We start from the raw sequence: 15,693 nt of genomic DNA, 5'->3' as shown, positions 1-15,693 counted from the left end.
GCATTGAGAGAGAGAGAGAGAGAGAGAGAGAGGGAGACAAAGAGCGAGCGAGAGAGAGAGAGAGAAAGGCACAGAGAGAGGCACAGAGAGAGAGAGAGAGAGAGAGAGAGAGAGGGCGAGCGAGCGAGAGAGAGAGAGAGAGAGAGAGAGAGAGAGAGAGAGAGAGAGACTACGGTGGGACTCCTTGGGGAGATTCACCTATTGCTCACCTCTTGGCTACAGCACAATGGACTATATGATTACAGACATGGACCCTTTCTCTCTGAGCTCATTCACTGTCAAGCCACTAACACCTCTGTCTGATCACAGCCAAATTACGTTGTTCCTGGAAACAACCACATGGAAACAACCACACATTCACAGCCCAGTAAGCTGTACAACATCAGAAAATCATACAGATGGGCCCAAAACAGCACAGAAGATTACCAGAAAGCAACCAGTAACCAAAATTGAGATGGATACCACATTCACTCACAGTAAATATGGCATCAATCTACAACATCAAACGGCAAAAGAAGCACAACTTAAATTGCTAAAAAACAAAACAAAGAAGACCACAGATGACAACTGGTTTGATTCAGATTGTAAAATCCAACCAAAAGCACAGAGACCCAAATAATGGTGAATTACGCCTTCATCAAAACTCTATAAACGTACACTCAGAACAAAAAAAGAACAATACAACAGCAAGCAGCTGACACTAATTGAGGAGTCCAGAAACACAAACAACCTCTGACAAAATTTGAAATAACTAAAAAAATCTAAACCATAGGAATTAGTGATACCAAATGGTGACTCATGGACAACCCATTTTAAAACACTCTACAACACCGTTCAAATTGACACAAACGCAGACCAATGCCAAATTCATGAGAAGTTGAATGGATTAGAAAAAGCTATAAAGGACAATAGAAATCCATTGGACTCCCCATTTACTGACCAGGAGCTCTATAAGAAACTTCAGGCCCTCAAATTTAAAAAAGCATGCGGACCTGATGGCATCCTAAATGAGATGCTCAAACTCACTAGTGCAAAATGTCAATTGGCTATATTAAAACTGCTTAATTTGATCCTGAGTGTAGGTTACTGTCCTGACAGCTGGAATCAAGGACTCATAACCCCAATTTTTAAGAACAGAGACAAATTTGACCCTAACAACTACAGAGGCATTTGTGTGAACAGTAACCTGGGAAATATGTTCTGTAGTATTATACATTTAAACTTCCTTTATAGCACAATGTTTTGAGTACAAGCCCAATGCTTATGACATGATGTTGGCCTGTTGGGGGAGGTTTATGACCCCCATAAATACCTTTCCCCTTTTTCCTCTCTCTACTCTACCGCTGTGACTATTGAAAATCCCTTTGTTAACATAGAGAGTCTGGTAACATCAAAAGGTGGGAAACTGAACCATATTTCGGTAATCCAACCAGTTGAAAATATGCGTTGGTACTTAATTCATATATTGTCACATCAGTTGGCATCTGAGACATTATTACTGATGATAGGATGACATAAACTGTATCTTGGAAAGTCTACACATTCCAGTTATCAGATTCACATGGAATTGTTGTGCAATTTAAAAGTTTAAATATGAAACTATTTGTGAAAAGATTAAATATAATTTTAGCTTCTTAATGAGAGTTTACTCGGAAGATAACAGCTCTATAAACAGTATTTCGTGGTGCCCCGACTTTCTAGATAATTACAATTACCTGATTAGCTTAATCAGGTAAAATGAATTACAGAGAAATTATTTTATAGAATAGCATGTCATATCACTTAATCCGGCATAGCCAAAGACACAACACTTGCTTTATTGACTTCCAAAAAGCATTTGATTCTATTTGGCATACAGGACTGTTCTACAAAGTTATTGAAAATGGTGTAGGGGGTAAAACATAATAAAATGAATGTATACTGGCAATACATGCAGCATCAAAATTGGCAAGAAAGGAAGAGAAGTCTTTAACCAGGGACGGGACCTTCACCAGGGTTGCAATCTGAGCCCTGTACTCTTCAATATTTACATTAGATTTGGCCACTATTCTAGAAAAATACTCAGCTCCTGGTGTTAGTCTCCACAATTCAGAGTTTAAATGCCTGCTCTTCGCAGATGACCTATGCCTGCTATCACCCTTAGCCCATGGCCTACAGCAGAGTCTGGACCTGCTAGAGCAGTACTGCCAGACCTGGGTCCTGGCAGTAAACCCCAAAAATACTAAAATAATTCCTTCTGAATTCTGCATGCAGAGACCAATCAACCTGCACATGTGTCCTCTACTGTCTGCTTATTGTTATTGTTCATTGTATGGTTATTTTGACCTGTCGCGTTCTGACCATAGTTCTGTTATTTTATTATTTGTTTTAATATGGTCAGGGTGTGAGTTGGGGTGGGCAGTCTATGTTTGTTTTTCTATGTTGGTTTTTGTGTTCGGCCTAGTATGGTTCTCAATCAGAGGCAGGTGTCGTTAGTTGTCTCTGATTGAGAATCATACTTATGTAGCCTGGGTTTCACTTTTGGTTTGTGGGTGTTTGTTTCCGTGTGAGTGTTTGTTGCCACACGGTACTGTTTCAGTTTTCGTTCATGTTCACGTTTATTGTTTTGTATTTCATAGTTTTCAGTTTATGTCTTAAAATAAACGTTATGGACACTTACCACGCTGCGCATTGGTCCTCCGATCCTTCTCGCTACTCCTCCTCAGAAGAGGAGGAGGAATGCCGCTACATGACCCTTGGTTATTGTTGTTACTGTTGTCCCGTTGACAATTTTGATTCTCATTATTTTCATATTGTAAATATCCAAAGTAAGCTTTGGAAATATGTACTGTACGTTGTCACGTCATGCCAATAAAGCAAAATGAATTTAATTGAGAGATGGAGAGAGAGAATTCAGAGAGAGAGAGAGAGAATTCAGAGAGAGAGATTGAATTGAGAGAGAGAGAGAGACAGAGAGAAAGATAGAGATATTGAATTGAGAGAGACAGGGTGAAATTCCACAGGTGCCAGCAAGATTTGTGACCTGTTGCCAGAAAATGGCAGAGATCGAACAAACACCAGAATTCAGAGATTTAGCGTCTTTAGAATTCAGAGATAAAGAGAGAATTCAGAGATAGAGAGAGATAGAGAGAGATAGAGATTGAATTCAGAAATAGATTGAATTCAGAAAGAGATTGAATTCAGAGAGAGACAGAGAGAGAGATTGAATTGAGAGAGAGAGACAGAGAGAAAGATTGAATTGAGAGAGACAGAGAGAGAGAGGGGGAGAGAGAGAGAATTGAGAGAGAGAATTCAGAGAGAAAGAGAGAATTCAGAGATAGAGAGAGAGAGAGGGGGAGAGAGAGAGAAGAGAGAGATTGAAGGGAGAGAGACAGAAAGAGAATTGAGAGAGACAGAGAGAGAGAGAGAGAGAGACAGAGAGAATTGAGAGACAGAGAGAGAGAGGGGGAGAGAGAGAGAACTGAGAGAGGGAGAGAGACAGAGAGAGAGAATTGAGAGACAGAGAGAGCGATTGAATTGAAAGAGACAGAGAGAGAGGGGAGAGAGAGATGGGGAGAGAGAGAATGGGGAGGGGGGAGAGAGAGAGAGGGGGAGATGGAAAGAAGAGAGAGATGAGACAGAGAGAGAGAGAAATAAAGAGAAAAGAGAAAGAGGGGAGAGAGTGAGAGATAAAGACATGAACGAGAGAGAGAGACACAGACAGGAAAATACAGACATTTGTATGTTCAGTTATTCATGTTTAATACTCTGGCTCCCACACTTTATCTTGCTAGACAAACATATGAAATCTATCCTTCACAAAACATTATCAATCCACCCCCTTTCCTCCTCTTCTCTTCCGTCTCTTTCTCTTAGTGTGTGTGAGTGTCCGTGCATAAGCGTGTGTGTATGCATATGTGCGTGTGCGTGTGTGGGGAGGGGGCGGGTTGGGTTCAGTGCTAATAGAAGCCAGGTGGTGCAGACAGTAAATGGGTTCCCATGGATTATAGTGGCTAACAGAGCCATTACATGCCATGTCATTCTCGTCTTGTTAAACAGTGAAGAAACAATAGCCATGTTAGCTTGGCTTGCCAGTTACACTCTCTCTCTTCATTTCACTTTGTAGGCCTTTGAGTATTACAATCCTGAAACTAACAGTCTATTACAGTCTAGTATGATATGAAATGTACATACTTTAGCAGCAGGCATCGTCATGGTGTGTGTGTGTGTGTGTGTTTGTTTCTTAAGAACCCTACTCGTACTCTCTAAGCCCTAACCCGTCATCTAAACCCACATACACACCACATGTTGCTCCTCTGGAAAAATTAAAAAGCATCTTGGGAATATATGGCCGGGAAATGTATAGTGCTTGAGTGAGATGGGCCTGTAAGAGTGGGGCGAGGGAGAGACTGGGCCGTGAGAGTTCCCTGGTGCGTCTTGTTTCCATTAGGTTGGGAATGTTATCCCCTGACTGTAGAGGGGGCGTGGCCTGGGATCTCATCATCCAATCACAGAGCAGATCAGCTTCTCCACATCTGGGATTTTCTCACTGCGCCGATCGGACAACATTCCACACATACACATGCACCCACGCACGCACACACACACACACACACACACATGCACCCACCCACGCACACACACACACATAATGTAAACATGCGAGAGGGAGAGAGAGAGGGAGAGAGAGAGAGATGGAGAAAGAGAGAGAGAGAGATAGAGATAGATGGAGAAAGAGAGAGAGAGAGAGATAGAGATAGATGGAGAAAGAGAGAGAGAGAGAGAGAGATGGAGATGGAGAAAGAGAGAGAGAGAGAGATAGAGATAGATGGAGAAAGAGAGAGAGAGAGAGAGAGATGGAGATGGAGAAAGAGAGAGAGCATGTTTCTCAACGAGATGAAGAGTGGTTTGAGTGGCTTGTCCAAAACAAACATTCAGAGAGTCAGAGAGGAGATTATTGATATTTCCTCTCTCTGCACCTCCCTCCCCCTTATCTCTCTCTCTGGCATGGGAAACATATGTTCAATATTGCCAAAGCAAGTGAAGCAGATAATATACAAAAGTGAAATAAACAATAAAAATTAACAGTAAACATTACACTCATAGAAGTTCCAAAAGAGTAATACATGTTATGTACATATACAGTGTTGTAACGATGTACAAATGGTTAAACTAAAAAAGGGAAAATCAATAAACATAATAATGGGCTGTATTTACAATGGTATTTGTTCATCACTGGTTGCCCTTTTCTTGCGGCAACAGGTCACAAATCTTGCTGCTGTGATGGCTCACTGTGGTATTTCACCCAGTAGATTTGGGAGTTTATCAAAATCGGGTTGTTTTCAAATTCTTTGTGTATCTGTGTAATCTGAGGGAAATATGTGTCTCTAATATTGCCATACATTTGGCAGGAGGTTAGGAAGTGCAGCTCAGTTTCCACTTCATTTTGTGGGCAGTGTGCACATAGCCTGTCTTCTCTTGAGAGCCAGGTCTGCCTACAGCGGCCTTTCTCAATAGCAAGGCTATGCTCAATGAGTCTGTACATAGTCAAAGCTTTCCTCAGGTTTGGGTCAGTAACTGTGGTCAGGTATTCTGCCACTGTGTACTCTCTGTTTAGGGCCACATAGCATTGTAGTTTGCTCTGTTTTTTTGTTAATTCTTTCCAATGTGTCAAGTAATAATATTTTTGTTTTCTCATGATATGGTTGGGTCTAATTGTGTTGCTGTCCTGGGGCTCTGTGGGGTGGGTTTGTGAACAGAGCCCCAGGACCAGCTTGCTTAGGGGACTCTTTTTCAGGTTCATCTCTCTGTAGGTGATGGCTTTGTTATGTAAGGTTTGGGAATCGCTTCGTTTTAGGTGGTTGTAGAATTTAACGGCTCTTCTGGATTATGATAATTAGCGGGTATCGGCCTAATTCTGCTCTGCGTGCATTATTTTGTGTTTTACGTTGTACACGGAGGATAGTTTTGAAGAATTCTGCATGCAGAGTCTTCATTTGGTGTTTGTCCCATTTTGTGAATTCTTTGTTGGTGAGCAGACCCCAGACCTCACAACCATAAAGGGCAATGGGTTCTATAACTGATTCAAGTATTTTTAGCCAGATCCTAATTGGTATGTCAAATTTTATGTTCCTTTTGATGGCATAGAAGGCCCTTCTTGCCTTGTCTAAGATCGTTACAGCTTTGTGGAAGTTACCTGTGGCGCTGATGTTTAGGCCAAGGTATGTATAGTTTTTAGTGTGCTCTAGGGCAACGTTGTCTAGATGGAATTTGTATTGGTGGTCCTGGCTACTGGACCTTTTTTGGAACATCATTATTTTGGTCTTACTGAGATTTAATGTCAGGGCCCAGTTCTGGCAGAATCTGTGCAGAAGATCTAGGTGCTGCTGTAGGCCCTCCTTGGTTGGTGACAGAAGCACCAGATCATCAGCAAACAGTAGACATTTGACTACAGATTCTAGTAGGGTCTGTCTGTCTGTCTGTCTGTCTGTCTGTCTGTCTGTCTGTCTGTCTGTCTGTCTGTCTGTCTGTCTGTCTGTCTGTCTGTCTGTCTGTCTGTCTGTCTGTCTGTCTGTCTGTCTGTCTGTCTGTCTGTCTGTCTGTCTGTCTGTCTGTCTGTCTGTCTGTCTGTCTGTCTGTCTGTCTGTCTGTCTGTCTGTCTGTCTGTCTGTCTCAGTCTAGCCATAATCTTCTACAGAGATAACAACAGCCTTTGTTCTGGCTGGTAAAGGGTTTCATAATCAGGGTCGGGGTCAATTCAGTGTGTGTACTTGTGTGCGTGTGTGTTCCTTCAGGCATTCTGCCCAATGGGGCATGGACAAGTGGAGCTGAAAATAGCAACAAGCAGGTCACCGCTGAGGAGTTCCATGCATAGCATAGTTATTAGCCTTTATAGAGAGAGCAGCAGTGTGTTGTTCTCCAGTAAGATATAGCCTGGTGCTGACCCTCCAGTGTGTTGTTCTCCAGTAAGATACAGCCTGGTGCTGACCATCCAGTGTGTTGTTCTCCAGTAAGATATAGCCTGGTGCTGACCCTCCAGTGTGTTGTTCTCCAGTAAGATATAGCCTGGTGCTGACCCTCCAGTGTGTTGTTCTCCAGTAAGATATAGCCTGGTGCTGACCCTCCAGTGTGTTGTTCTCCAGTAAGATACAGCCTGGTGCTGACCATCCAGTGTGTTGTTCTCCAGTAAGATATAGCCTGGTGCTGACCCTCCAGTGTGTTGTTCTCCAGTAAGATACAGCCTGGTGCTGACCATCCAGTGTGTTGTTCTTCAGTAAGATATAGCCTGGTGCTGACCATCCAGTGTGTTGTTCTCCAGTAAGATATAGCCTGGTGCTGACCCTCCAGTGTGTTGTTCTCCAGTAAGATACAGCCTGGTGCTGACCATCCAGTGTGTTGTTCTTCAGTAAGATATAGCCTGGTGCTGACCCTCCAGTGTGTTGTTCTCCAGTAAGATACAGCCTGGTGCTGACCATCCAGTGTGTTGTTCTCCAGTAAGATATAGCCTGGTGCTGACCCTCCAGTGTGTTGTTCTCCAGTAAGATATAGCCTGGTGCTGACCCTCCAGTGTGTTGTTCTCCAGTAAGATACAGCCTGGTGCTGACCATCCAGTGTGTTGTTCTCCAGTAAGATATAGCCTGGTGCTGACCCTCCAGTGTGTTGTTCTCCAGTAAGATACAGCCTGGTGCTGACCCTCCAGTGTGTTGTTCTCAAGTAAGATATAGCCTGGTGCTGACCCTCCAGTGTGTTGTTCTCCAGTAAGATATAGCCTGGTGCTGACCCTCCAGTGTGTTGTTCTCCAGTAAGATATAGCCTGGTGCTGACCCTGCGGTGTAAATCACCAGCCTGAACCCTATACCAGGGAAGAGCAATGAGCGGTGAATGTCCTGGTGGAAATTAAGTAATGTTATCCCAGCTGGACGCGGAGAGGGAGAGAGTGAGGGAGAGAGTGAGGGAGAGAGTGAGGGGGAGATAGGGAGAGGGAGGAGAGAGAGGGAGAGTGAGGGGGAGACAGAGAGGGAGAGAGAGGGGGAACGTGAGGGAGAGAGAGGGGGAAAGAGAGGGAGAGAGAGGGAGAGAGAGAGGGAAATAGAGGGAAGAGTTAGGGAGAGAGGGGGGGGTGTGGGGGGGTTACAGCACAGTTCAGGTCAGGAGGCAGGACTATCTATTATAGAAGCTGTCTGTCAGTGTCCAGCTGGTCCTTGTGTATTATAGATCTGAGAGAATTATATTACTGCATAACTGTCTGCTGAAGTTCAGCTAGGTTGACATTATAAGGCTCAGGTCAAACATGGGCTGAACAGGGAATAAGACAGATATTGCACTTCTTCTACACTGTCTACTTCTACTCATGGCACCCTGATTATCTCGATAAAGCATTTTTTACTTTTATATATGAAAAACGTTGAGTAGGCTACTGCAGACTGAACTGGTTGTTGTCACGATAATATCTGGAGTTGAACTTATTATGATATTGACACAGCAAAGTCACTATGATACCTGGTGTGATATTGACACAGCAAAGTCACTATGATGTCTGGTGTGATATTGACACAGCAAAGTCACTATGATGTCTGGTGTGATATTGACACAGCAAAGTCACTATGATGTCTGGTGTGATATTGACACAGCAAAGTCACTATGATGTCTGGTGTGATATTGACACAGCAAAGTCACTATGATGTCTGGTGTGATATTGACACAGCAAAGTCACTATGATGTCTGGTGTGATATTGACACAGCAAAGTCACTATGATGTCTGGTGTGATATTGACACAGCAAAGTCACTATGATGTCTGGTGTGATATTGACACAGCAAAGTCACTATGATGTATGATGACACAGCAAAGTCACTATGATGTCTGGTGTGATATTGACACAGCAAAGTCACTATGATGTCTGGTGTGATATTGACACAGCAAAGTCACTATGATGTCTGGTGTGATATTGACACAGCAAAGTCACAAGGCTTAACTTTCCTCTCCTTCAAGGGGGTTTGACCTCTGATAAGTTTGTGTATCAGAAAGAAAAATACACTTCATTTTAACTCACTTTTCTTTTTAACATAAAACCCAACATCTCTAAAAATCCATTTTGATGTAGCCCTAATTTCACATTTTCTGAAACATTCCATGTTTATTACTTCTTATTCACAAGAGTGAAAGCTCTGTATAGTGTAGTGAAAGTGAGTGTAGCCTGGTGAGTGAGAGGGAAGAAGGGAGGGAGGGAAGTGGAGGGGTGAAAGATAAAGGGAGGGAGAGAGAGCAGCTAGAGTAGTCTATCTGTGAGTATAGACTGACCGTCACCGTGGTGGAAACTTCAAACACCACACATCTGGTCCTAGCTTTGTCCGGCACCGGGGATGCCGAATCAAATATCGTTAAATTGAAGGACTTGGCAAAGATGAATACTTTATACAGAACAGGTATCTGTTCTTCGGTCAAATGTATGGCTGGTTAATTAATGGTTACACTCTACTCTGCGACTGTAACTCAGTCCTAATCAGATGAAGACGCATCGGCGCGAGCGCGGCGGTGGCGCATTCAGAGGAAAGACGCAATAACGGGTTCATGAGTATCGGGATTTGTTTTATTATGATGGACACACGGATTTACTATGACAACTAAGCGCAAATCGATGAAACTGAAGCTGCGGCGGTGTTTCAGTGAGACGCTGCGCGATTCCACGTCGAAAGCCTGGGATCTACTATGGAAAAATGTCAGGGATCGAAGACTCGCAGGTCAGTCTCCAAAAAGTATCGGTGTAGTATTGAATACACACTATATTTATTTGATATGTATTTATTCTGGTAGAAAATAGCCATTCTTAACTTTATTAGATTCTTTTTTTTTACACAGATAGAGTCCAGCATATAACGGTTTTCCAACATGATTTTATTTATTAAACAAGTAGCTTAAATAAGCCCACTAAGTTACAAACTTGGCTGTAGTTAATGTTCTAATCAATCAAGTGAATGTTGAAGGGGCAATCAGCAGTTGCTAGATCCATTTTTGGACGTATACATTAATGATATGTAACCCTACCCATTGATTCTTGAAGAGTATATCTTATAAATGCCTCATATGAGATTAGTTCAACTGTCATACCCCATCAGAACCCAAAATATAAACTTGTTTTACTGCAATGTCTGTAAACACAGTTAATGTAAACAAAAACGATGTAGCCTCAAAACATGGTTACAACTATAATTGTGATATCATGGATGCTCAGACCTTGAATCCATAACTCTGTCTATGAATTTGAATGGTTGTCCAGCCCCATCAGTCAGCTTTTTAACGAAACAGGTACGCGGAAAGCGCTTTGTTATTGTTCCTACTGCTGATTGCTGCTTTAAACTATACATCGTACCGCCGATTGGTGGATTGACCTAAGGCAGCACAAATCCGATATTTTTTCCCACGAATTGGTCTTTTGACTTTTCACATCAGATCTTTTTCAGAGCTGATCTGATTGGTCAAAAGAGCAATTAGTGAAGAAAAAAAATCAGAATTGAGCTGTCTGTGTAAACGCAGCCTATATGCACAGAATACATTCTGCACAGTTGTCCTCATAATTCTGCTACAGTAATCGTATCCATTAACACGTGTTCACCAGGTGTACTTACCTTAGTTTTACATGTGACTTACCTTGCTCTTATTTAGTTTTTTTTAAAGATCTTCTAATTTACAATAATAATTATAAATTACCAAACCAATTTGCAATACAATTTTACTTTTTATTCACTGCTGGTTGGTTATAATGATTGATTTGGATTGAAAGCAAAACAATATCACAATATATGTGAATAATGTTCTCACATGTAGCACCAAAGCAAGACCCATTATTATCCCAATGTGAGTTTGTGCTAAGCCTGTAGTAGAAGATGTATGAAACAGTGGGCTAGAGACCAGACCCCCTACTGCCACTGCCACTGCCTCTGAAGGCTATACTTAATGGTTAGACGTGTTTCCTGGATTAGTTTGCCTCATAATTCAAATGTGCAGAATATGCATCCCAAATAACATTCACTGTATATAGACTGTATTATTATTGACTGTATGTTTGTTTATTCCATGTGTAACTCAGTGTTGTTGTTTGTGTCGCACTGCTTGGCTCTATCTTGGCCAGGTCGCAGTTTTAAATAAGAACTTGTTCTCAACTAACCTACCTGGTTAAATAAAGGTGAAATAAATGTAAAAAATAATTCCCTTTATAGTGCACAACTTTTGACCAGGGCCCATAAGACACATCCACTGATAGTTATTTCCTTCAGGTACCTTTATGCCAGATATTTAAAATACAGCTGGAGCTGCTTGCTGGGAGAATGATATTGTATTTTCAAAAGAGCTGCTGAATCATGGTCTGTGTGTGTAGGGAGCCCAGTACACCACTAGGGGGTGCCAGTCAAATTATCCATACAGCAGGACAGTAGTCTAGTAGGTTATTAAATATTTTAGAGGGATCTGTTCTCCATCTGTATTTCAGTATTATAATGATGTTATGACGTTATGTGATAGATGTTGACCTCAACTGTCCCAGGAGACTGTAATTGAATCAGATTGGTGCCAGTTATGTCTTCGTATTGCAATAATATGGGCCGGTTTCCTGGACACAGTCCTGGACTATATAGCACTTTCAATTGTGATTTTCCAGTGACTTTGGTTTTTAGTCCAGGACTAGGCTTAATCTGTGTCCTTAATCTGTGTTGCAAATTTTATTGCAACACTGTAGGGGATATACAGAGCCTTCGGAAAGTATTCAGACCCCTTGACTTTTTCCACATTTTGTTATGTTAAGCCGTATTCTAAAAATAATTAAATAAAACAAATCCTCAGCAATCTACACAACACCCCATAATGACGAAGCGAAAACAGGTTTTTAGCATTTTTTCCAAATGTATAAAACATAAAAAACATAAATACCTTATTTACATAAGTATTCAGACCCTTTGCTATCAGGTACATCATTGATCATCCTTGAGATGTTTCTACAACTTGATTGGAGTACACTTGTGGTAAATTCAATTGATTGGACATCATTTGGAAAGGCACACACCTGTCTACATAAGGTCCCACAGTTGGCAGTGCATGTCAGAGCAAAAACCAAGCCATGAGGTCAAAGGAATTGTCTGTAGAGGTTAGAGACAGGATTGTGTCGAGGCACAGATCTGGGGAAGGGTACCAAAAAATGTCTGGAGCATTGAAGGTCCCAAAGAACACAGTGGCCTCCATCACATTCTTAAATGGAAGAAGTTTGGAACCACCAAGAATCTTCCTAGAGCTGGCCACATGGCCAAACTGATCACGGGCCTTGGTCAGGGAAGTGACCAAGAATCCGATGGTCACTCTGACAGAGCTCTAGATTTCCTCTGTGGAGATGGGAGAGCCTTCTAGAAGGACAACCACCTCTGCAGCACTCCACCAATCAGGTCTTTATGGTAGAGTGGTCAGACGGAAGCCACTCCTCAGTAAAAAAGCACATGACAGCACGCTTGGAGTTTGCCAAAAGGCACCTAAAGACTAAAGCCTCTCAGACCATGAGAAACAAGATACTCTGGTCTGATAAAAGATTGAAATCTTTGGCCTGAATGCCAAGCGTCACGTCTGGAGGAAACCTGGCACCATCCCTACGGTGAAGCATGGTGGTGGCAGGACTGGGAGACTAGTCAGGATCGAGGGAAATATGAACGGAGCAAAGTACAGAGAGATCTTTGATGAAAATCTGATCCAGAGCGCTCAGGACCTCAGACCGGGGCGAAGGTTCACAACAAGACAACAACCCTAAGCACACAGTCAAGCCAATGCAGGAGTGGCTTCGGGACAAGTCTCTGAATGTCCTTGAGTGGCCCAGCCAGAGCCTGGACTTGAACCCGATCAAACATCTCTGGAGAAACCTGAAAATAGCTGTGCAGCTGCGCTCCCCATCCAACCTGACAGAGCTTGAGAGGATCTGCAGAGAAGAATGGGAGAAGCTCCCCAAATACAGGTGTGACACTCTTATAGCGTCATACCCAAGAAGACTCAATGCTGAACTTGCTGCCAAAGGTGCTTCAAGAAATTACTGAGTAAAGGGTGTGAATACTTTTGTAAATATGATATTTCAGTTTTTATTTTTAATAAATTAGCTAATTTTGCTTTGACATTACTTGGTATTGTGTGTAGATTGATGAGGAAAAAATAGAATTTAATCAATTTTAGAATAAGGCTGTAACGTAACAAAATGTGGAAAAAGTAAAGGGGTCTGAATACCTTCCGAATGCACTGCACAGTATGTGATCAACCTTCACAATATTGTCTCTGTCTTGTTTTAGCAACATGTCGGTCGAGTCTCTGTGTATTTAATGTTGTTTAAATCCTGTCAGTCCATCTCAGCTGTGGAGTACTGAAACACCTCTCGAGTTTAACTGACTTTAGAGTCCTGTGGCTGCATTGTTGCTTTGTTGTTGCTGCGTTGGTTGAAAGGTTGACACATGAATCCAACATTCTATTCCATATTTGTATCCTGGTGATATGCCATGATGCCATGTATCTGGCAGCCCATCCATTGGACCTACTACTAGCCTTGGCCTGCTGTCTGTTTAGAAGCACTCTAAACTATCAGGGACTGTTTATGGGCTGGGCTGCTGACTGTCTGGCCTGTGTGTGCAAGCGTCGATCAGACATGGCTGGCTGGTGTTCTATTGCTTCTAACTGTAATAATGAGTCATCATTTTAACACATCTATTACATTTTTATGAGACCATTATTAAGTAACAGCACCTCTTTGGAAATGGTCTGGTCCTATGACCAGTTTGTCCTATGCCTGTAGGTTGTGTTTTCACTGAGGAGTGATTCTGACATCTATTACAGAAACAATAGTTACATGTCCTATAATCCAGCTCCATGAGAAGACCTGGCTGACATTGAGGGATAGAGTCTCTCTTCAGCTGGCACCTGCTCTAGAACATGTGCTTGGTGTGAATAAGAGACTCCCAGCCAAGACTGTCCTCAAAGTGAAAGCACCTGCTACAGTCATATTGGTCCTAAGATTTCTCTCTTTGAAATGTCTTCATTTCTGTCAATCAAACAGGTCATTCCTACTGCAGCCCAGCATTATACCCAGTCTAACAGGTTGTTTTTTTGGATCATGGGGTGGAATTCATCAGTCATTCTGAAGCTACCGCAGGACAGGAGCCAGACCAAAGCCAGAGTCATGCAGGGCTACCATCGTTTCTCTCTGAGTAACTCCCCACTTCATACCAGACCAGAGCCTAAACATTTACCCAGTTGCTTCTGATCAGTCCTGAATCCAACCACCTAGTAATACTATCTCCAACCCTGGTTCCAGCGACCTAGTAATGCTCTCCAACCCTGGTTCCAACCACCTAGTAATGCTATCTCCAACCCTGGTTCCAACCACCTAGTAATACTATCTCCAACCCTTGTTCCAGCCACCTAGTAATACTATCTCCAACCCTGGGTCCAACCACCTAGTAATGCTATCTCCAACCCTGGTTCCATCCACCTCGTAATACTATCTCCAACCCTTGCTCCAGCCACCTAGTAATGCTATCTCCAACCCTGGTTCCAACCACCTAGTACTGCTATCTCCAACCCTGGTTCCAGCCACCTAGTAATGCTATCTCCAACCCTTGTTCCAGCCACCTAGTAATACTATCTCCAACCCTGGGTCCAACCACCTAGTAATACTATCTCCAACCCTTGTTACAGCCACCTAGTAATACTATCTCCAACCCTGGGTCCAACCACCTAGTAATACTATCTCCAACCCTTGTTCCAACCACCTAGTAATACTATCTCCAACCCTGGGTCCAACCACCTAGTAATGCTATCTCCAACCCTGGTTCCATCCACCTAGTAATACTATCTCCAACCCTTGTTCCAGCCACCTAGTAATGCTATGTCCAACCCTGGTTCCAGCCACCTAGTAATGCTATCTCCAACCCTGGGTCCAACCACCTAGTAATACTATCTCCAACCCTTGTTCCAGCACATAGCAACACATATCACCTACCAACACATAGCACCTAGCACCACAAAGCACCTAGCACCACATAGTACCTAGCAACACAAAGCACCTGGCACCACAGAGCACTAGCACCACAGAGCACGTAGCACCACATAGCACGTAGCACCACAGACCACCTAGCACCACAAAGCACATAGCAACACATAGAACCTAGCAACACATAGCACCTACCAACACATAGCATCTAGCACCACAAATCACCTAGCACCACATAGTACCTAGCAACACATACTGTAGCACCTAGCACCAAAGAGCACATAGCATCACAAAGCTCAGACTACAGGAATGATCAGAGCAGTGCAGCCACCCAACACACCAGAGACAGGGACCTCCACCCCCTCACTTCCATGAACTAACACCCTTAGTTTGTGTGTGTGTGATTAACAGTAGAGTCAACACATGAAATCATTTGCACAATGTCACAGCACCACCCAATACCTGAACAAACAGTTTATCCACAGTACCACAGTATAACAGCTCCTGGTGTGTGTGTGTGTGTGTGTGTGGGGGGGGATAGCTAGTCAAAGCCAGAGGTAGTGCATGAAAGCATATAGAGGGTTGTGGGGCTCTGAAGTGAAGGGAGCTGTGGGTGAATGGTGGTCTTTGTTGCCCAGGGAGGGTCCTGCCAGCCAGAGGGACAGGGGCTGTTTGACTGTTTGCCTGCATCCCAAATGGCACCACCCTATT

At 42.9% G+C, this 15,693-nt stretch overlaps 1 protein-coding gene across 3 annotated transcripts in view; it reads left to right on the top strand.

The window, feature by feature from the left end:
- LOC112267389 (stAR-related lipid transfer protein 13) overlaps positions 1–15,693 on the top strand; it is a 117,219-nt gene that overhangs the window by 53,206 nt on the left and 48,320 nt on the right. The window contains exon 1 of one of the 3 annotated variants that reach the window (XM_042297335.1): positions 9,267–9,718. The exons of the other annotated variants lie outside the window; for them this stretch is intronic. Coding sequence (XP_042153269.1) covers positions 9,595–9,718 — 124 coding nt within the window. The 5' untranslated portion in view covers positions 9,267–9,594. Of the gene's footprint in view, positions 1–9,266; positions 9,719–15,693 lie in introns of those variants that run through there. 3 annotated transcript variants of the gene reach the window in all.

This window comes from Oncorhynchus tshawytscha, linkage group LG14 (assembly GCF_018296145.1).
Source record: "Oncorhynchus tshawytscha isolate Ot180627B linkage group LG14, Otsh_v2.0, whole genome shotgun sequence".
NCBI classification, from domain to species: domain Eukaryota; kingdom Metazoa; phylum Chordata; class Actinopteri; order Salmoniformes; family Salmonidae; genus Oncorhynchus; species Oncorhynchus tshawytscha.
Note: the sequence above shows the minus strand (reverse complement) of the source record. Positions and strands in the feature narration are given on the sequence as shown.